Below are 23,145 nucleotides of genomic sequence, written 5' to 3' on the forward strand. Positions count from 1 at the left end.
CATTTCAGCATGTAACCAATTAGGGAGACGTTTTACATGCTTTATTTCATATGCAGTTCGATACCTGGCATACATTTTATACTTATAGCACATCTTAATGGGACTAGCCACACTGCAAGAGCTCAACATCCACTTGTGGCTGGTGGCTTTTCCTACTGAACAACCCAGCTCTAATAAGTTCCAAGAGCTGACATATTACTGAGGGCTGAACTGAGGAGAGTTTAGGTAGAAAGAGTAAGACTCTCTTTAACGAGGAATGTCTTGTAAGTGGTGTATATAGTTGAAGTCAATGGATATCTGCACACCTGGGTAAGACAGCATGCTGGGCTACATCTGGGACCAGGACAGTAAAGGTAGTGAATAGCCAGTCCTTTGAAAACGGGCAGGCCTCATGGCTACTTAAGCTTAACTGACTCTGCTTTTAATGCCTATGGATGAGTCACTCGACCCTTCTAGCCTCTTTTATAAAATAAAGTATGTGCCACCTCCTTTTGTACCTTGTATGGCTTTGTATTTTGAAACTTCTCTTAATACTTACTTCTTTTTTCTTTTCTTCTTCTTCTTTTTTTTTTTTTTTTTGCATAAGAGACCATGGATAAATTTGGCAATGTAGGGATGTTTCTCAAAACCTTTTATTTATTTATTTATTTATTTATTTATTTATTTATTTATTTTTAGTTTTTTGGCTCAACTGCTACATGTTCTTGCTGCCAATTTTCAATAATATTACACTTACACACACACACACACACACACACACACACACACACACACAATTTTAAAGTCAACGAAAATATGCACATTCTATTCTTCTTGAGACATTCCTGCCTTGCATTCTTTCCCTGGAGCAGGGAAGTCACAGCTTGGGGGAAGGAGCTGTAAAACCTACTTGTGCTGGCCAATCAGGCTGTATCTGAAGCAGGGGGCCCACCAATGAGAGACTGCCAGGTATTCGACTCCACTGTAGCAAAGCTCCCTATTTTTGCAAAGATTAAAATCCTGCTAGACTTTCAAACTGTACCCACAATGTACAAAGACCTCCTTTTCTGTTCAATTTGTGTCCCCCCAAGGACTACATTAGAAACTCTACACAAAAACCTAGTAGCTTAGTTGCTACAGATTATCATTTGCAATAAAAACACTAAGTATTATGTAGCAGTTTAGTTCTCAAAGCTCTGTTCTTCATTTTTAACTGATTAAACACGAGAGAAATGCCACATATTTAACTGCTTTTGGTTACCCTGACTGCACTGAAAAGTGGCCAACATACTCTGGAAGTCAAGAAACTGGTCTACAGTCAAGAGCAAGGGATTACAGAATAAGGTGCAGGTAAGTAGGAGTGTCTACTCCCTAAGACCCGACCTACTGCTGATCACTGTGCCCTTGGTGGAGCCTTCCCCAGGATAAAAGATCCTCTGAGATCTAATGTGCAAATCCAATGACACTGTTTTGCCCATTCAAATGAACAGGGCACAGTTGCCATTCAAATGAACAGGAGACAGAGCAAGAGCAGAAAGGATCCCAAAAAATAAAGGTCTCAGCAAATGTTGAGGTCAGAAAACAAAGTGACCAGAGGCTTTGGGGCAAACAACCACTGACAACAGAATTTAATTTAATGCTTTACTTTATATTCCTTGGGATATTAGTTTACTCTGGGAACGATGCCCAGTTAAATCAGAATTGCTGATCATGGAGGGAAAGAATAAAAATACTTACTATTCAGTAAGCCTCTGCTTATATTCCAACTTCACCTGGAGCTGAGAGAATCAGAATCCAGGTGTCAGACTAAGCAAGCCCAGCATTACTACCATGTCCAACGTTAAGCAAAGTGTTGATGGGCAGATGCTATCAACCATCTTCCCAGCTGCACAAATACTTACAGAATCTGACACGGAGATCAAAAATTACAGGCAGGATATCATGCATCTCCTTATATTATGTAGGAGATATTTGGATTCATTAATTAACCCATTTGACCAGTGGATCAATTCAACAAATATTTACTGAGCACCTGGTATCTGCTAAGTTCAGTTCTAGGTGCTTGGGATTCATTGGTAAATGAGATGGAGAAGGACTGTATCTGGAAGAAGTACATATTCTAGAGAGAGGAGAGTGAAAAGAAACACAATGAACAAGGTCGTTTCAGATTGTGATGATTATTTAGAACATAGGATATGTTTGACAGACATCTAGGAGAGGGGGCACCCCTTAGACTGAGTGAGGGAACGCTCTCTTGAGCTGAGACCTAAGAATGAAAGGAGCAGTTCAGATAGCAGGAAAAAAAGTGCAAAGGTTGTGAAGCAGGGCGAAATTTGTTATGTTCCTGTAACAGAAAAAGCCCAGTGTAGCTGCAACATAGGGTCTAGCAGGGAAAGCAGTGAGAGATTAGCTGGGAAAAGCAGGCAAAGCATGGTGCATGTATGACCTTGTACGCACTGATAACAACTTTGTATTTTATTCTTAATGAAATGGGGAACACTGGAGGATTTTTACACAGTGATCAGATACGTGTTTCACAAAGATTGCTATATAAAGAAGTAGATGGAGAGAGGCGTGAAGGAAAAAGGGGTGAGCAGCTAAGAGGCTACTGCAATAGTCCGGGCACAAAATGATGGTGGCCTGGAGTAGGATGGTGGCAATGGAGACTAATAACAGTCAAAGAAGAGGTAATATATTCTGACAGTAGAGCCAGCAGGACTTGCTGATGGGCTGAGAATGGATAGGAAAAGTGAAAACTCCAGAAGAAGACTCCTGGATACTTTGAGTTGATAATCAAAAAATACCTCAGCCAGTTTTAGATAGATATGGGCATGGCCATACCAGCGTCCAGTATGGAGTCACTCCCAGAAGGATCTTCCCTTGGACTGGCCCTGGGGTCCAGGTAGGTCCCATGCCTTCCCCATGCCTTCTCAGTGAAATTGCATTAGTTTAGGAAGTGGGTTCAACAACCCACTAAGACCTGGAGTCAGGTGTAAATGGACTCTGCTTATGAAAATCTGTTCAGAATTGACCCATGTTTCCAAACTGTTCCATGGAACACAGCACTGAAATACTAATGGAATATTGGAAATGGTGTTCAATGGCAAAATGCCTGGGAAACACTGCTTATGATACTTTCCTCCTAGAAAAGAAAATAAATAATGCACATGAACATTGTAAAGTTCTAAAAAATCCTGCAACTAAAGAACCACTTAACCTAGCACATATATTAGCATCACTCAAGACAATTTGAGAAACATGGGTCTAGAATCTGTATGTCTCTCCCTGCAGTTTTCCTGTGCCTTAGAATTCAAGCAAAAACATCAAGAATAACAGCTACTATTTACTGAGCACTTACCTTGTGTAAGGTACTTTATATCATTATCACTCTTGCTATATACTCTATATACAGGTGCCATTTTAATTTATAGCTTTTACATTATCATTTGTACTTGTGAGTTTTGCCTACAGACCATATGTTCACTTCACAAAAGCAGACATATCTTCTCTGATTGTATAGATCAGCAGTGTTCATTCATAGTATTTCCTCATGCAGCACATAAGATAAAGACCAGAAATTCTCCACTTTATCGCCTCATATTCATTTACTTACCCCACTACAAGTAACAGTGAGAATTTCTTACCCTCATCACTGCCTCTCTCCTCTTCCTTCAGGCCTCCTCATCACTAGTTTCCTTCTTCCTATTTATTCCACTTATTTCTAAAACAAGAATTATTTGGGGGCAGTTCACATGCTTTGAACACTCTTGGGCTTAGAATTCCCTACTTTCTGTCTCCCTTTCAAAGAAAATACCATGATATTCAGAATATGGCTATTGTCACATCTAAACCTAGGGATTGGTAATCTAGAGCTCATTATTCTCAGCTGTCTGGAGACACACACATACACACACACACACACACACACACACACACACACACAGGCTCATTTCACCAACCTCAACAGAGAGAAGATTTTCTCCTGGAGAAACAATAGATCACTGGGAATGAGGAGGTCTTTACATTCCAGGCTACTGGAACATGAGTCATTACGGCTCTTAAATGACAATGTGATTTATTTTACACTGGGCAAAATAATCGTAGCATTACGTAGAAAAATAACCCAATCACCAAATGAAATACAGCCACTGTGGAGGATCGCAGCAGGATCGCAGCTTGCTCTCTAACCCACCAGCAATTCAATGATGCAACTTAAGCAAGAAATGAAGAGCCTTCTATTTGATCAAATATGTAAAGAAAATTAGAGAGAAATGACCTATGCTGTAAAATGACCAACACAGTGGGCTTAACAATCTTCAAGCATTGGTTGTTCTTAGAGGATTTATTATCTTCATAGTTTTCTTAGTTTTGTCTGAGCAAACAGAGAGCCTAAATAGGGCAAGTGACAAACACAAAAAAACAACTTTTATAGTTTCTTATTATCCTCCAGGTTGTATTGCACATGGTTTTTTCTTTGATTTTATTTACTGAAGTATAATTCACATACTAGTAGTTTTAGGTGTACATCATAGTGATTTGATATTTTTTATGTATTACAAAATAATCCCCATAAGTCTAGTTACCTATACACGTTCTTTTGCAGAAAACAAAGAAAAACACAGACTGTTGTCCAGTTGTATCTCTCAGAGATAAAGCATTAACTTAGTAATTGTCCTTTAAACAATATGGCCCCCAAGTAGTTTAGGAAATTTATTAAGAAATAAATCTAGGGGTGCCTGGGTGGCTCAGTTAAGCATATGACTCTTGATTTCAGCTCAGGTCATGATCTCATGGTTTGTGAAATGCAGCCCCACACATGGGGCTCTGTGCTGATGGGGTGGAACTTGCTTAGGTTCTCTCTCCTCTCTGCCCCCCACCCCTGCTCATGCTCTCTCTTTCTCTCTCAAAAGATATAAACATTAAAAAAAAAAAGGATTGCTGTTCATTCTTGGAAGGAAGAAAGAAAGAAAAAAGAAAGAAAGAAAGAAAGAAGGAAGGAAGAAATACTGCAGTGAATACTGAATACTGAATATACCCAATGTTCAGCAAAGAAAACTTCAATGTCTGGCCTCTTTACTCAAAATACTTCCCAACCCCATTCTCCCTTCTAGTCCCATCCCCCCAAGAAAGGAAATTGAGAAACCTCTAATGAACTCACACCTGAAGTAGGTGTCCTTGTCCTGGAGTTTTCTTTGATCATTAGCCAGCCCTTAGTGCCATGCAGAAAATTACTCTTGTGTTGAACATGATGCAGACACCAATTAATGCATGGAGTGGAAAGCTTTACCCTAAAAATAAATAGCTAAACCAGGAAGTCTGCTTCTCTGCATGTGGCTGTTGGCAAGGCCAAGGCCACACAGGATAAGAAAGGAAAGAAAATAGAAAATGCCAAGGATAGAAGACTAGAGGAGAGGTGGGGGACAAAGCACAAATGGACTCACTCCTGAAAGATTCTTAAGAGTCTAAGGGAAAAGAAGTCAGCTGAATTCTCCTGCTTCTGACATAGACCTCAGCCTGACCCCAATTAATTGTAGCATCATAATTTTGGCATACAGAGAAGACCCAAGGATAAGGATGTCCCTGGAGGAGTGAAACTAAGAATATCAAGCATTTGTGACACCTGCCTGCATCCCAAAGCAGGTTTTTGTGAGCTGAGGCGGGCTACCCCAGAAACCCACCTGGGTCCTCCTTATAGGGACCTTGTCCATAAAGGGAACTCAAGTATGTCTGAGTCTGTGCCCAGTTTAATAGCTTTTAGCTGCTCTAACAGAAACTCTACACATCATCAATTTCTTACTGAAGTTTAGATGAGCCAAGTATCCTTTTTTTTTTAATATATGAAATTTATTGTCAAATTGGTTTCCATACAATACCCAGTGCTCATCCCAAAAGGTGCCCTCCTCAATACCCATCACCCACCCTCCCCTCCCTCCCATCCCCCATCAACCCTCAGTTTGTTCTCAGTTTTTAACAGTCTCTTATGTAGATGAGCCAAGTATCCTAGTGAGAGTCACCAGAAATTTTTCTGTCTTTGCGTTCTTTATTTTATTTTTCTCTGTTGCAAATATGCCACAAACTTGGGTCCTTCCCCAGCACCGAAAATAGTTAGCCTAGCACTAACAGAAGACAGCAGGACCTGCTAGCTATGGGATTTGAAAGGAAAAACATACATCTTAGTTTTGGAATGAGGTAGGAAATGAATGAATGAACAAATGAATAAATGAATAACATGCACTGATAAAGTTAACTCTCATTAAGACGCTTCACAACCACAAAAATAAGCCCTCCTTATCACTATTTTCTATATGCCTTGGCTCAGAAAGGAATCAAGACAGTATAACACAGATCAAATACTGAACTAAATTAAACGAAACAGTCGCATTAGGGGAAATTTAATAACATACATGCTTGTCTTCATTAGTTTCAATAGAAATTTGGAGGTTTTTGTGAGGGAAGTGTATTTGAGCTAAAGGTAGACAGTCATACTCTCCAAGTAGTGAAATCTAACTCAAGTAATGTCAATTAAGTAGCAAAATGTATGTGTGTGTCTGTGTATACAGGCTATTCTGGGGCACAGACAATTTTAATTCAATTCTGACACTTGTGTACAAGTAGATTTATGCAGAAAACCACAGGCAACATTGGGCGGCCCCATGCAGAACTGACAGTGGGTACAATGTAGCATACTGGGCTTCACTACTGGTATTTAGGAATTGGAGTGCAGTTAAGATACTAAGCATTTAAGTGGAACTAAAACATCAGTGTTGGCCTCTGTTTCCTTACTGAGTTCACCCTTGCAAGTCACTTGATTTAACTGCTGAGGTCAAGGCCAAAGAGCAGTGCCCTCAGCTATAACAGCCCTGAACTGATTTGGAGAAAGGCATGGGGGCCAGGGCAGCAACTTCATCAATACCTGTTCAGGAAACCCAGGATCCTGGTCATGGGCCAGGTAGCACTGGTGACCCAGAAAGCAATATTAGGGTCCACACAGCATTTTCAGACAGTTATTTTTATAAGCCATTTCAATACTACATCATCATCATCATCATCATCATCATCATCACCATCATCATTATTTTAATTTTAGAGACAGAGAATACACACAAGTGGGAGAGGGGCAGAGGGAGAGAGAGAGAATCTTAAGCAGGCTCCACACTCACTGTGGCAGAGCCTGATGTGGGGCTCGATCCCATGGTTGTGAGATCCTGACCTGAGCAGAAATCAAGAGTCAGATGCCTAAACCAACTGGGCCACCCAGGCACCTCTGCGTCGTTATTTTTAATTTATATTTAATTTCTATTTTAACTTATATTTACAAAGGTCAGAAGAAAGTTTTGTCTTTGTTTTTTTAATCAGTTCAATAAAAGCTCAAGTTGCACACTTTAGAATTCTGGGTTGTCTTCCTTTTTTAAAAAATTCTTCACTCAACCCCAGAGACCCAGCATCCTTCATTTCTTGCCCAGTGTTGTTGAGCAGCTGGTTTCTGAAGTGGAAAATCAAGTGGTTCCTTTCTATAGAGTAAACAGCATTTGGGATTCCTGGGCATGCAGACTGCTTGGGTGCCACATGCTGTACTATTTATATTGCACTCCATACACGCAGGAGACAGTAAGACACACAAAATGCCAACTGCTTTTAGTCACTCTTTTCCCACTCCTGGGCCAGCTTCTCTTTTCAAACCGCTCCTCCTCGGGACCATCAATTCAGACAAGAGCTAATCAAATATCCTAACTCCATTAAGAGAATTTTGACAATCCAACCTAACATGTCTGCCTCCTTTCCTATGGATAGGATTTCTGGGCTGGGTTCCAGAGCTCACCTGCTCTAACCCCCGTATTTTCAAGATGAGGCGGCCGGTGACTTGCCCAAGTTCATACTACCAATGGAAGGCAAGAGGCTCAAGACCTGGGTGCCACTGTCTGTCGTGGGTTGTTCACTCCAGCCCATGTCTGGCCAAGAAGCGGAGGCTTGTTTGAAGCCAGCTCACATCAGGGATCTCTGTAAGCTCAGACACAGCTTCAGCCAGCACTGCTGGTATTTCCTCAACTGCGAACCTCTCCAGACAGCTGAAACCTGATGGTCTCATAAATTCACTCACTTGCTTCTTATGTGTGCGGCTCATGCCAGTCTCCCCGAGACAGTTTGAGGCCGACCAAGAAAACCGGGGAAGTGAGTGAGGAAAGGCAACCCAAGCGAGAGCTGCAGAACCGTGCAGATTGTGCTAAAAAGGCATAGTGCCAAGCAGACACTGTCTAGACTTTAACCGGCCCCTCCAGAGGGGGGTGCGGGAGGAGGGGGAGTGAGGCCAGAAAGCCTGCTTGCTTTTTGTTCAGCTAATGCAAACACATGACACCGCCTCTGACAGGCTCCAGGCTGGGAGTTCACTCAGTCTAATAAGACATTTCTTCCTCAGGGCTGGAATTCAGCTGTGGGCTGAGGGAGGCTGTGCTAATCCAGCAATCAGGGAGAAGCTAGGAATGCTTTTCCTAATTCCTGGGGAATCACAGTTCCCAAACTAGATGGAGTTGGGCAACAGCCCAACGTAGCACATTTGTGGGTGCAAAAGAACAGGTTTTTTACATTTCTATTTGTATTAGCTAAATCCATGAGGAAAACCCACAAAAATACAGAACTGGCTTTTGATGGAGGCCTATTATGAAAATTTTAGAAGACTCTGAATGATATGTATAAAAGTACAGACGGAGAACTGGCCACCGTGGTCCAATAAGCATCACATATCTGAGAGCAAATGTTGGGTTTGGGGAACTCTGTGTCTCAGTTGGAAAGAAGGCGCCCGTCGTCTGGGTGGACAGACAAGCTCCATGCCAGGGCTCATTGAGTGCAGGATGCAGTCAGCCCCAGTGGTCCCCTTGGCCAGCTGCACTGGTACAGTAGACAGTCTGAACAACCATACACAGCAACTCAGCTGGAGTTTTTTTAGAGCTGCCTTTCAATCTGGTCTTACTCAATGTGGAACATCTGAATGCATCCAAAGGACAAAAAAACTGCCTTAAAACATCCCCCGAGTCACTGAACACAAAGCTCCAAGTGCTGTAATGTCAGAGAAACAGCTGAACCTGAACCAAGTTGAGATCAGATGCCTATCTATGTGGCCAAAATGACTAGGCCTGGTCATTTTTTGGGGGGGTTGTTTTCAAAGTCACTTTCAGAAATAAGACACAATGGGCCTGGAACACACAGTCTTTGCTTTGAGAGCTGAAGTTTGGGTTTGTATCCTGGCTTTAATCTTTACTAGGTGGCTGATTTTGAGTAACTAACTGTATCCTCTCAGCTTTGGTTTCTTCATTGCTAAAATGAAGATTGTAGGGGCGCCTGGGTGGCGCAGTCGGTTAAGCGTCCGACTTCAGCCAGGTCACGATCTCACGGTCCGTGAGTTCGAGCCCCGCGTCGGGCTCTGGGCTGATGGCTCAGAGCCTGGAGCCTGCTTCCGATTCTGTGTCTCCCTCTCTCTCTGACCCTCCCCCGTTCATGCTCTGTCTCTCTCTGTCTCAAAAATAAATAAACTTAAGAAAAAAATTTTTTTTAAATGAAGATTGTAATAAATTCTCGGGTTGTGAGAATTAAATACGAGAAGGCTCTTGTCTTCTCCTCCTGCTGTTGTCTGGCTACTACTCATTTTTCAGGGCGCAGATTGTGGAGGCCTCTTGGAGGCCTTCCCGGACCCCCCAGGGCTGGCGTGGGTTCTCAGGCCTGTCCTGGCACTTACCACACTGGATCACTCTGAGCCTCTGCTCCTGTCTCCCTCCCTCACTGGACTGCAGGCCCCTTAGGAACAGGGTCTATGTCTTAGTCACCAGCACTAACTTAGTGCCTGACAGAGAACAGGTTTGTGACAGTTCTTTCATTCCTTGAGTTAACTTTGTGAAATTTTACTTGATCCTAGATGGGTGAAGCAAAATACTGTGTGAAAACTCTGGGGAGCTTTTTCTCCGCATAGAATGTGAACCTGGTGGTAGGGGAGGGGGCGGGCGGGGGGTTGGCAGCTCCTAATGTGGCGCCAACACTCCAGGATGACCTCGCTTCAATGGTGGAGGAGGAAGCTGAGAGAGACAAGAAGGGAGAAGGGAAAGACACAGAGGAGAGCAAGAAGCAGCACGGGGAGCAACAAAGACCTGGCTCTGGGGCCTGGGATCAGTGGCCATGTGAGGGTGCAGTCAGGGCTGGCCACCAGACACAGCAGTGCCCAGCGGAGGACTCAAGGTTTGTGTGCCAAACACCCAGAGCATTGCCTTGGTTCCCAGAGGGACAAATCCCAGCCTGCTCCAGGAATACTTCCCTACCCTGTCTTTGAGAGTAGGTATTTATTTTTCAAACAGTGAAAGCAAAGGGTTCTATTCCTTTGCGTGATCATATGTTCCAAACCCCAAATTTAGAATTTATGGCCCAGTAACAGGCATGCTATGGGGATGACAGCAAGAATAGACAAAAATGACCATCCCCCCAAAAAACCCAAGATATCCGGTGGCCACCTCCATATCTAAGAAGGAGAGACAGAGGGGAGAGAAAAACTGAATGTGGAAAAATTCCAAGAGCTAGCTAGCTAGCTATTTATTTAAATGTTTATTTATTTTTGAGAGAGAGAGAGCAGAGGAGGGGCAGAGAGAGAGGAAGACACAGAATCTGAAGCAGGCTCCAGGCTCTGAGCTGTCAGCACAGAGCCAAATGCAGGCCTCAACCCCATGAACTGTGAGATCATGACCTGAGCTGGTCAGAGGCTTAACCAACTGAACCACTCAGGCGCTCCTCCAAGAACTTTATACCCTCTTTTCTTTGCTTTTTCTCCCTCTTTTCCCCTTTTTGGTTCTCTCCCTCATTTACTGTCTTTAGGGAGAACTTATGCTAGTTTGCACAGCCCACTGCCTGTGCAACGGGAGGGGCTCAACGAGGACCTAATTCTCTTTCTGCAGGAATGATAGGGTTCTGACTTCACAGAACTGACAGTATCTAGAAGTTTGAAAGCAAGATTGGCTCAGTAGAAGCAAGAGTTCTGATATGAATTCTCGGTGTCAAAGCCTCCACTGAAATAAATATCCATAGCCTAGTTGTCTTTTTTTTTTTTTTTTTTTTTTTTTTTTTTTTTTTTTGAGAAAGAGAGAGAGCAGAGAGGAAGAGAGAAAAAGAATCCCAAGCAGTCTGGACATTTAGCATGGAATCCTACATGAGGCTTGATCTCAAGAAAATGAGATCATGACCTGAGCTGAAATCAAGAGTCAGACACTCAACTGACTGAGCCATCCAGGTGTCATTTAAAAAGGTGATCCTTAATCTCTGGAGAGTAAAAGAGGCAAGGAGAGTTCTGTAAGCCACGGACGTGCATGTGCACACCTACACCCACACCCCATGGGTTTTGGAGCTCTTCCAATAAATAGATGCCACTAGGATGATAATAATAGCTAACACTGTACTGTTATGTGCTGAGCCACTCTTCTAACTGCTTTACATGTAATAAGTCATTCAATTCTCACAAGTAACCTATGGAGTAAATACCCTGTAGTATGCCCATTTTATAGATAAGGATACAGGCCCAGAGAGGTTAAGTAAGTTTCTCAAGATCACAGGGCTAGTAATGGTAGTGCTAGGATTTAAATTTGGGTAATCTAGCTCTAAGGTCTTAGCACTTAACCATTATGCTACACCTCCTCTCAAGGATAAACATAGTAACAGCCTGAGCCAGCACACAGGTTGTACAAATACACACAATGCCTAGTAGATGTTAGTATGTAAGTTGAGAATTCTCTTGTTGAAGTCATTACAGAGTCAAAAACATTCTTTCTCAGTGCCTACTAGGGGCTGCTAAGAGGCACTTGATTGTGTTTCATGTTGACTATGTTTCATGAGTAGAGAAAACCTTTTCCAGTTTCCATTGGTTAGATAGACAGAGAGATGGCCATTATTCCCATTTTACAGATGAGGAAAATAAGCTCAGGGAGGCTAAGTTACTTGCACAAAGCCTCAAAGCTAGACAAGGGCAGAATTCAAACCCAGCCCATTACCCAAAGCCCTTGCTCTTAACTGAAGCTGCAAGTCAGAGACAGTAGGTGGCTTAAAAAAGGTAACATCATCAAGAAAGGGGTGGAGCAAGACTTTGAAGTCAAGGACTCTCATTATTTTATAACATCTTTCTTAATAATGAGAAGGTGCTTGTAACAGGGTCTGTGTAAAAGATAAAACTTGGAAACACCCAGATATGGCAAACAAGAGAAGAGAATGAAGGAACTCAGTGGAAGGTTTGAGTGACCTGAATATGGGAAACAAGAGAAAAGCATCAGCACTCCGTGAACAGACACAATTTCCACACAAAAAGCTGCCACCTTCTGGATAGGTTGGTTGAGTGGTCAAGGTAGGCAGGCTGAAAATGGCACCAGCAACTCAAGTGGAGCGTCTCAAGTTCTGAGAAGGCATCCATCCCTATGCTGCATTTCAGGGTTTTCTGAACCAGCAGCAAGAGGTGAGGAAGGGAGTGAAAATTTCTGTGAAAGCCATAAATCTGGGCCCTAAAGTTGGCCAGGTCCTTTTGAGCTGCAAAGGAGCTATGGTGGTAGTGACTCCTTAAGAACAGGGACCTCCATGGTATTGCCTTTTAGTTCCACACTATTCTCAATAGCAGCATATGTGCAAAGGGATTGGGATAATGTCTGGAACTTCAGTAGATCAATAATTTATACTCATTGACTATCACCGAAGGGCAGAATGAAAGACTGTGCGGAAAAGACAAATTTTGCCTCAGACACAAAAATTTTAAGTCTTGAATGACATAAAAAGTAAAGACAAAGAGCCACTTTCCTTCTATCAATTCAAGCCAATATCCCATGACACACATATGTATAAATCTGAGCCTGCAACATGTCATGGTTTTTGCCATGTGTCACACAACTTGTTTTGGCAACAGTTTAGCTGGTCAAAAATAGTGTCCAGGATTATTCAGGGAACATTTGAAGGGTCATAAATTTCAGACTTAATCCTGGGAATAGCTTATTGGTGATGGCTTCCAAATGAGCACATAAAAAGTCTGTGAATGATTTCATTGAAATCCTCCAACCACAGCAGAAAATGCAGATTTATAGGATATATTTTGTACTCCAACTACCCAAAGAGCTTTCTATTAGCAAGTTACTGCCAGATGGCTGCTAATGCAGGAACTGTTATCTATGACAGCAGCAGCTCTTAGAGAGCCTTAGCAAGAACAACTGTTTACTCCATCAGAACAGCCAAGAAAATTCTCATTATCATATTCTTGTTGATGGCCAACATTAGAGGGTTTGGCTCACTTTAAGGTGTTGGAATTTGTCTAAAGAAGTTAAAAGCTTGGGCCAGGAATACAGTGCTGTGTGTGTGTGTGTGTGTGTGTGTGTGTGATTTCATCTATTCGCTACCCTAGTCATACCACCCATTACCCCATGTTGTCTTTGTTTCACATAGTCCTGAACTCTGCCTTTTAATCACCTTAATTTTGTTTAAAGATATACCAGTGTTTGTCAGATTGGATAGACTTTTCCAGAAGTAGTGGCAAATATCTTTTATCTCACATGCAGACTAATTGCTAGTGGCTACCCAGAACATTGCTGAGGATTTTCAAACCTCCTCCAGACTCAGCAGGACAGAATCCTATGATTGATTAGCAATGTCTGTCATGGGGAAGGAGGGGGTAGTAGTGATGTGTTTGCCATGCTTGTCCCATTACTGCATGCCGTTTATCTCGTAGTGTTACCTCATACTTATTTTTATTGCCTACAAGTGTTTAGTAGGCTCACCACATACATTTGTTGATTGATTTTGATAGTTTCTCTGAAAGAAGGGATGCAGGGCTGATTTATCTTTAGGTGGTGGAATTATGGTTGATTTTATTGTTTGCTCTCATCTTTTCCATATTCTCTAAGCTTTTTATGAGCATATTATCTTTTCATATTTTATCAGAAAATAGCTCAACATTTTTATTTAAATAAAAGAGCATATACTAGGACGGTAAATTCCTCCTGAAAAAAGGAAAGGGATCACAAGAATCCTCAAGATGGATTTTAAGATTTTGTTACACTTCTATACAAATCTGTACACAGTTGTGAGAATAAGGCACAGAGTGGAGGGTGTTCTGCCTTTTAAATTAAATCACAATCATTTGCCAGAGCTTTAAAAATTTTTGTAAACATAACTTTTAGTGGCACATATTGTTGTTAACTCTTAACTCTTCCCCTACTGTTGGATATGTAGTAAATTTTAAGTATTAGCCATCATAAATAATGTAATAGACATCTTATGTAGTCCCTTTGAAAGTAATAATGGCCAGGGCAAAGTGATCAAAAAGAACTATTTGAGTTTCTTTTCTTGATTTAGTTTCTCAGTGTAGATTATATTGAGCCCTGGAATATCCATCTGCAAAATAGTCAAGTCAGCTCCCCTAAAGCTGATCCAAAGTCTGCTAAAATGGATTAATGTCAAAAAAGACTGTATTTAACTGTGTTTGCTATACGTCCTTATAGTTAACAAGAAAATCAATTTTCTGCTATAAACACTGCTAACTATAAGCTAAAATGCTTAAAATAATATCCAAATTGTAATCATCATATGGAGACGGTTAATTTACTTTTTCATTACTTATTAAAGGTTTATTGTTGAAACATAAATTAAAAGCTTGCCAAATGTTACTGGGCCAGACATGAAGAAGATGCACTAATTAAATGATGATCCCTGAGTGATAAAATGTAACTCTGATGGTATCTACTCCTCACTTTTTTCATTGTAACTACTTCCCCACACCAGGAGTTCACAGCCTCCTCTCTGCACCAACTTCCTCAGCCTTGATTGGGTCCTGGCTATATGGGTATATCCAGATGTAAGAGTTCATCAAACTCTATGTTAAAGATTTGTGCATTGTGCTAATGTAAAAATACTTTAAAAATCAAGGGAAGCCCTATGTTAATATAAAAAAGCAATAATTATCATTGTACAGATACTTGTTCATCATATAGTTATAATAATATTACAACTGCCACAGTTTAAGGCATCTGGCCCATCATTAGACTGTAATGAGGGCAGAGACCATGTCTTGCACTTTATGCATGTGTGTAGGGCATGCTCGGCCTGTGGGGATACTGCCTGATGGGCCCTGTGAAGAGAAGACCGATGCTGTCAATGACTCAATTCTAGAGAGCCCCCCCCCCCCCACACCAAAATTACAGGCACCAGAAGATGGCACCTTACAGAAAATTATGCATTTGACCTATAGGACATTAAAAACCTGCTTTACAAAATGAATCCGTCTAAGTGTAAGGTATTTTTCAACCCTACAATATCTGGTGTCATTATGTTAATTCTATTTGTGGCTGCTAGAAATGCTGTCTCGATGTCCGGTTATTTGAAGAGTAGGAAAACGAATACTGACATTTTCAATTCATGATATGCGACCACTGGTATTTACAGTTCATCCTTTACTTTCTCTATTCTCCTAGAAACACATCATTCTAACTCACTGACTTTGAAGACTTTATTTTCTTCTCTGGGACATTACATCCACTGCAGCCCATGCCCCCTGATCTCTACCTCACAGTTCCTCCCCAGTTAGCTCCTCTGAGCCTGGGAAGGGACTCGCGCTTTCCATCACCCAATCCAGGGACCTCTATGGGAAATGAATATGTCCTCCTTCTAAAGACATTTTCGGTGGCCAGAGCCTCAGTTTGCAGGGTGCTTGCCCATCTGTTTTGACTATTCAAGCAGAGTCCCTGCTATGTTTTAACAGTCTAATTTCCAATAGTGGTCTTTAGAATCACAACAAGTAGTTTATTTGCCAATGAATAAGGAAACAAGATATTATTTTAGTGCTTAATGTGCAAGATGGATATTAAAATCGTAGTTCTGCTGCAGCTCCAAGAAGCAGTCAGAGGATGTGGGCCAGACTGTAGGCCTCCCTAAATCCACCATTAGGATAATTCTGAAGGATACAGAGGAGATCCCACATCAGCCAATAAAACTCCTGGTGGTTGATTAACTTGCATTTTGATAATAGGGTGTAAATGAGAAATCTGGCATCAGAGGGACAATGACCTAACAATCTTCTCATCCATCTGTGTAATTGTTATTATTTTTACTATTATCTTAAGTGATATACTCGCAGTTCATGGGTCAAGTTTTTCCTTACTGAAATGAGCATTCTGATCTGTGAATCAGTCCCCCGTACATGTGACTTATCATGATGAAATTATAGACCTGGAATGCTGGCAATCAGAGTGCAAGCAGAGACAACCACCAAGGGAGAGTGGAAGTGTGCTTAGGTGCTCACCAAGGCTGTCTTTCAGGAGCAGACAGTTGGGCCACAGGACTCCCTCCAGCCTGCCATGTTATACTCAGATCCACCTATTCAGAGTCAAGGGCACATGCCCTAATGCCTGGATTGTCAAACTTTCCCAGTCTCCATCAACACCTCTCTGAACTGCTAGAATTCTCAGTGGGAGGGGGATGGGTGAGGAAGAATGAATGAGCCCACAAAGCCCCCTCTCAACAGAATCTAAAAAAGGGGTAGCTGTGTAATTGTCAGTTGAAGCACTCCCTCAAGCTGCTTCGACCCATCCCCCCCATTCCTCATCCATACAGACGTTAACGTATAGTCTTCAACAGACTTGTGCCACACTCCCCACCATCCCCTCAAACAGAAATATAAAGGAGCACAGAAGTGAGCTCATGTGGATGGGGCAGAATTTTGTGGGAGGCTGCTAAAAGGAATAAGGGTATTAAGACAAGAAGAAAGTAAGAATGAGAGGAAGCAATAAAAAAAAAAGTGGTGTCAAGTAAGAAACCATGGAAGACATTCAAAATATAACACTTTCCTTAATGAGATTTGCTAATAGTTTCTTGAATCTAGCCAAACAGGATTTATAGACTGGCATTAATAATGATGACAACCACCTTTTCCCAAATCTGGGACACCTCTAGTTCTGGAGGTCTACTGCTGCAAAGGCTTGGCTTTTTGTAATATCAACATGATTTGTCAGGTAATCACATTTAAAAAAAATATATGTTGAGTTGAATAATTATACTTGTATTACACCAAAAAGCACCAAGAAACTAAGTTTATTTTCTAAATGTCATTTTTTAAAAATTCAACAATATTTGTACAATGTTAGCCCTAAAGTCTACTAAAGTGGATTCTTGTCAACAAAGGCTGCAAATATCATTAATTTGCTATATGTTTGTTATATGTTGTTATAGCTAGCAAGGAAAAAAATTCTACTGCAAGCAGAATTACACAGTAAAATGCTTAAAATAATAAATAAATTGCTGGGGTTATTTTACCTTTTTATTAATAATTAAAGGTATATTATTATTAAACACAGGTTAAAAACTTGCCATGTGTTACTCAGGCCAGACATCAAGAGATTGGATTGATTAAAAAATAATCCTTAAGAGTCTGGAGCCAAGAAATGCAAACTGGATCATACTCCTCACTGCTCAGGTACCCTGAGTTCACAGCCTGCTTTCTGCACCAACTCTCAGTTTTCATGCCTCAGCACTTCTTGATTTTAGCTGGGAATTTGGTGGGAGTACTCTTTGCTCTTCCACCTCAAGCAGGAAATTGCTGCTGGGGGAGCTTCCTATGAGAGCAAAGCTTTGCCTTGCAATGCTCCTGAGGGGGAGGGGTGTAGCACAGGCTGCCTAGAATAGATCCTGGACCTTGGGCCACACAGCCTTCAGCCTTCAGTCTTGTGGTCTGGGAACCAACAGCCTCATCATACCTCACATCTGCATTCTAGTTCACTGAATGATTTCACACACTAACTGGCAATTCTAAGCCTGGCCATAAAACCAACCAGGGATTCACTTCATCCATCATTGGGCTGCAGCTGCCTTTTGAGGGCCACAGCAGGGATGGAAGGGTGTTCCTTAACTAGGGTTAAATCAGCCAGTGAAGACAGATCCTCCCTCAAATTCAAACCCTGGAAGACAAAATGCAGGAGAAGCAGATCTGGTGTTCAAGATGGGCCCCCAAACATTGACGGAACTGGATTTAGATCCTTCTTCAGAAATAACTAGCCATGTGACCTTGAGTAGGTTACCTAATCTCCTAAACCTGCTTCCTCCTCTATAAAATAGGGTTAACAACGCTGACCTTATTAAGGTTGGGGAAGATTTAAAAGAAATGATGCATGTAGCCCAGTGTGTGCTGTGTAAGAGGCACACCAAATGTGAACTCCTTTTGTGGGATAGAGGTTAAGAACCTGGGGTATGATGCCAGACTATCTGGGTTCAAATCCCTATCCCTACCATCTAACAATTTAGGGCACTGGATAAATTATGTAACCTCTGACTCAGTTTTCCCATCATTAAAATGGGGTTTTATTATAACACAAATTAGATATCCAGTAAACAGGAGTTATTATTATTATTTTTTTTTTTGTTATTTCATTGTGAGTAAAAACAGCTTGGGTTTCCAGTGCAACCTATAGTGAATCAAGTGAGAGTTTAATGTATGTGTATTTTTTTTTAATCATGAAGACCTTGCATACTTTTATGATTTTTTTTCTGGGCAGACTCAAGTTATGATGCTAAGGGTGGGGCTAAACTGTAATATGAAGAAAAAAATTCAAAGAGAGAGAATAACCACCCACCAGGGAGCTATTTCTTTTGTAATGTACATTCCATTTCTTCTCCCTCATGCTTTTTAATTCCTTCCACATTTCCTGCCATAATTATCAAATGTTTGGTTTCTGACCTCACTGTTTGAGAGACTAGAGCCCAGGGAATTTGGAATTGTTTATTTTCTGTCCATAAACCTTTGAGTTAATGGAGGGGCTTGTGAGTGAAGGGTTTGTTGGTTTGTTTGTAGTGTCTCAGGAAGGTCACTGGAGTTGAAAGGAAAACATTACCAAAAAAGTGCTGAAATACTTTGACTGGAAACGCGGAGCCCCCAAAGAGCAGAGCAATGGATCTCTTACACTTGCGCAACGCTGGATTAAGGGAAAATTGAGACTTTTAAAGGCCGTTATATAGCCCTGATATGAACACAAAATCCGAGAGGACTTTACAAAGAAAGAAAAAAAAAATGCTGGTAATCATGAACTTACTTTATAAAAAAGATTTAAAAAAAAAAAGGGGGGGGGGCTCTCCTCCCTAAAAGAAAAATCTCTGGAGATTCCCCCCGCCCCTTTCCCCAAGGAGTCAGCCTTGGAAGCAAAAAGCCCCCAACTATTCTCAATTTCCTTTTAAGTGAAGGAAAGAACTCAAAGGCGCCTTTTTGAACTCGGCTGCTGCTCTTGTCGCCGCCTCCGTCCCAATCCACCCAGCTCGTCCTCTCTCCCCCCTCCCCACTCTCCCTCCATATTAGCCGCGGTGGGGCTCCCGCTTACGGCCCAAACTACTTTTCCTGATTTGGAGGTTTAAGTTTCGTTAAGTAGCATTTCTGCTCGGAGCGCCCCCCTCACCCCACGCATGGAAACTCCCAGTCCCACCCCGGGAGAACATACCCAGGACGCACTCCCAGCCCGCCAGGCGCGCACACCCAAGTGGCCCCGGATCCCGAGTTCGGACCTCCTCGGCCGCTCACCTACCTCGGCGTGGACCCAGGCGACCGCCACCAGCGCGAGCGCAAGCCAGCGTGTCCACATCTGCGGAAGAGAGAAGAGCGAGGCTGAAGGCGCCGGGCCCCGCGCCCACCCCGGAAACTTCTCCGGGTCCCGCAGACTCGCCCCCTCCGCCCGTCCACCCTCGGGCGCCTGGAGGGGTCGGGCCACCGCGCCCCGCGCCGCGCCGCGCGCCCCGCTCTCACCATGGTCTGGTCCCGGTCTCCGGAGGGCGCGGGGCAGGGCGGCTGCAGAGAGCTCTAAGGGAAGGTGGGAGCTCCGCCGATCGGCAGCCTCGGAGGAAATCCGACCTGCGCTCGCCGCCCCTTAAGACCCCTCCTTCCCCGACTGCCTGCCCCCCAGCTCCTCCCCATTCTCCTCCCCTTCTGCAGCAGCTGCCCCCGCGGCTCGCTGCTCCCGGCTCCGCTCCGTCCTCCCCGCCCCTCGCTCTGGGGAGCCCGCGTGCGTCCCGGCGCCACCCGAACCCCTCTCCCTCTGGCCCCCAGGACGTGGGGGCCAGAGGCAGAGAGGGGGCGTCCGGGGGGAAGCTGTAACAAAGGCGGAGAGGGGTGGGGGGCCGAAACCCCACCCCCGGGAGGGGCTGTAGGCTTGCGGCAGCTCTGGCGGGCCGTGGGCGCGGGCTGCGGCGGTGGCCAGGTGGGCGGTGCTGCGGAAGGCTCACGGCCGGTTCCAGGGCGGGAACCTGGAGGAAAAGGCGCCCTGCGGCCTGGGGAGCCGGAGCCGCCCCCCTCCCTCCGCCCCACGACTGATGGAGAGAGAGCCAGAGGTGCGGAGGGACCCTTACGGGCCCGGGGTCCAGGGACTCGCGGCAGGCAGAGAGAGTGCGAGGAAGTGGACGCAGGGCCCAGAACACGGTCAGCCTGGGGAAGGCTGCTTTGGGTTCAACTGTGGATTTCCTGGGGGGAGAGGTGGCAGCCGCCCTGCTCTGCTAAAAAGATTCTTAATCCAGCGTTTGCCAGCAGCCTCATCCCGTCCTCCCCTCTGGTCCAGGAGTGGTGTCCCCCTCCTCTTTTCCGCCCCCCTCCCCTTGCTCCCACACCTGTGCCCTTGTTCCCAGCCCTGTCATCCCAAGTCCCCTCCCTGTTCATACTTCCCATCTCCACCAACTTCTTCCGAAGGGCCTTCAAATGTACACTGCCTCCTTGAAGGTGTTGACTCCCCAAACTCTTAGCTGCGGCCCCTTTCCTACCTTGTGTCTGGTGTCCCTGGTGCTGAGAAGCAAATCCACTCGACGCCTCAGCTTTAACGTGCCCAAGGCTGAGCCCCACTTCCTATCAGCTCCCAGGCCTGCTCATCTATCTGTTTCAGAGCAGCGCCATCCAAACGTTTCCCCTCTTCCCAGACCCCGGTTTCCCCGAGATCTGGCAGTTTTCCCTTTGAGATCTCACGTGCATCTCTTTACTGCCACTCACATTGCCACTTCCCTAGGCCAGACCTCCTCTTCCCTCTCTGGGGAAATCTGGAAACCACCTCTGGTTGCTTTCCAGCTCCAGGCTCTCCTCCCCTAGTCTCCACTGCAATGCGTTGCCATATTTTCACTACCTGATTTAAACTCTGTCCTCCTTAGGCTCTTCCCCTCCTCAGAAACTCTCAGCGCTCTTCACCCACATCGCATCCAAGCTCTCTCCCTTCCATGTAGGTCTTCCATTAGTGGGACCAACCTATTTATGTAACCTTACTTCAACTACTTCCTATACTCCCTTTGCTGGAATCAGGCCAGTATTCTCATTGTCCTCTGAACTGTTCATATTCTTTCTTCTACCATGGCTTGTTGAGAGCCTACTGTTGTGGTTTTAGGAGGTTTCAGATAACACCCATATTCCCCATACAGGTTCACAATCCATTGAGGTAGTCACTGGAGTCAGACTGAAGAGAGGAAAATATCAACTTTGTCCCGGGCAGGCACTAGAATGGTGGCCATGCCTTTAGATCTGCCAGGACAATGGACCTGCATGTACTTCACCCCAGAATTAAATAAAATATGTTAAATGGCTCTCTTAGTACCTGGCAGTCATAAGCAGAAGTGGACAATTTGCTTGTGTAACCTTGGGAAGCCAGACCTGTGCCCCACACCCCCTCAATGATTGATAGAGGGCCAGACATGCAGAGAGTCCCCTCTTGTGAAAAACTGCTTTTGTAAAATTGACTGCAGTTTTACAGTTTCTGGAAAAGCAGAAAACACATGATTTCTAGGACAGGCCAGCTCCCCCAACTTGAGGGGTCATGGCGACACATATATCATTCCTCTTTGAAGCTCACTAGTCAGATAACTCATTCCTGCTTCCTTGGTATGGAAATAGGAGATGTAGGGAATAGATGTCTCCCCACCCTCTGTCCTGGTCTCTGTGCTAGGATTGAAGGGAACTGCAGCATAGAAGGTTTTGGCCCTCTAATAACTCACAATACTTTTTATCCTTGCACAGGCACTGCATCCCCTCAGAATCTGGCATGATCTCCTTTCCTCTCCTTCTCCTTGTGTCTTTTCAAAGTCAAAGTCTGTCTCTCTCTCCCCAGGACCCAAGTGAAGTTTCTTTGTTTCTTTAGCACCATTTCGTACAATAATTTGGCATAGGGGAGAGCATATGAGGTTTGAGGTCTAACAAACCTGGCTTTCTATGCGGTGACTACCACTTACTAGCTGTGTGACCTCAAATTACTTAAGCTCTCGGAATCTAGGAATCGAGGTTTCCTTCTCTGACAGATAGCAACGCAAATGCGGTGTGTTATAGAAAGTGCCTGGCAGGTAGTAGACCTCTACAGATGGTAGCCATTATTATTTCATTGAGCTGCTTTGTATCTGAGCTGCGGTTGGTGCTGTATACTAGGTACTACTGAGCCATTCAACATGTCTCATTTAATTATCACAACAAACTGAAAGGTATTTTTTATTGCTTCCATTTTCCAAATAAGGAAACTGAAGCACAGGAACATTTGTTTATTTTTTCAAGGTTAAAAGTTGGTTATATAGCCTTACAACTTGGCATTTTATTGCATACTGTTATACGATGTTTAACACTTGTTCATGTGGTTATTGTTCTTGATTCTCCAGCTAGATTTTAAGATACTTAGGGCATAAACAGGTTTTTTTTTTTTCATATCTTTAACCTCTCCACGTTTGGGGCACAATTGATGGATTTGATTGTATAAAAATTACAAATTCCTGTTCAATCAACAGCACTATAGAAAAAATGAAAGATTAGAAAGAGATATTCAATATCTAAAACTGACATGGAACTCATAACTGAAATGTACATATACATTACATATTCATATTCATATACATACACAAATACATATACAAATACATATGCATATACATATACATATACATTCACATACATACACACTCGTGCAAATCAGTAAGGAAAAGATTGGAAATTCAGTTTGAAATGGGCAGAGGTTATGAACAGGCAGTTCCCAAACCAGGAATCTCAAATAGCCAACAAGTAGAAAAAAGATGCTCAAAATCACTGGTATTATTTAAACTGCACAACAATCCTATGAAATCAATATTATTTTATTACCTCATTTCACAGGTAAGGAAATTGAGACAAAGACGGTTTAAGTAATTTGTCTAAGT

General features: G+C 43.3%; 1 protein-coding gene across 1 annotated transcript in view; it reads right to left on the reverse strand.

The window, feature by feature from the left end:
• Nucleotides 1-20,385, reverse strand: part of FSTL1 (follistatin like 1) — a 54,897-nt gene extending 34,512 nt beyond the window's left edge. The window contains exons 1-2 of the mRNA XM_043594265.1: nt 19,751-20,385; nt 19,533-19,589 (exon numbers count right to left, since the gene is read on the reverse strand). Coding sequence (XP_043450200.1) covers nt 19,533-19,589; nt 19,751-19,753 — 60 coding nt within the window. The 5' untranslated portion in view covers nt 19,754-20,385. The remainder of the gene's footprint in view (nt 1-19,532; nt 19,590-19,750) is intronic.
• Nucleotides 20,386-23,145: the final 2,760 nt, after the last annotated feature.

The sequence above is a fragment of the Prionailurus bengalensis genome, chromosome C2 (genome assembly GCF_016509475.1).
Source record: "Prionailurus bengalensis isolate Pbe53 chromosome C2, Fcat_Pben_1.1_paternal_pri, whole genome shotgun sequence".
In the NCBI taxonomy this organism is placed as follows: domain Eukaryota; kingdom Metazoa; phylum Chordata; class Mammalia; order Carnivora; family Felidae; genus Prionailurus; species Prionailurus bengalensis.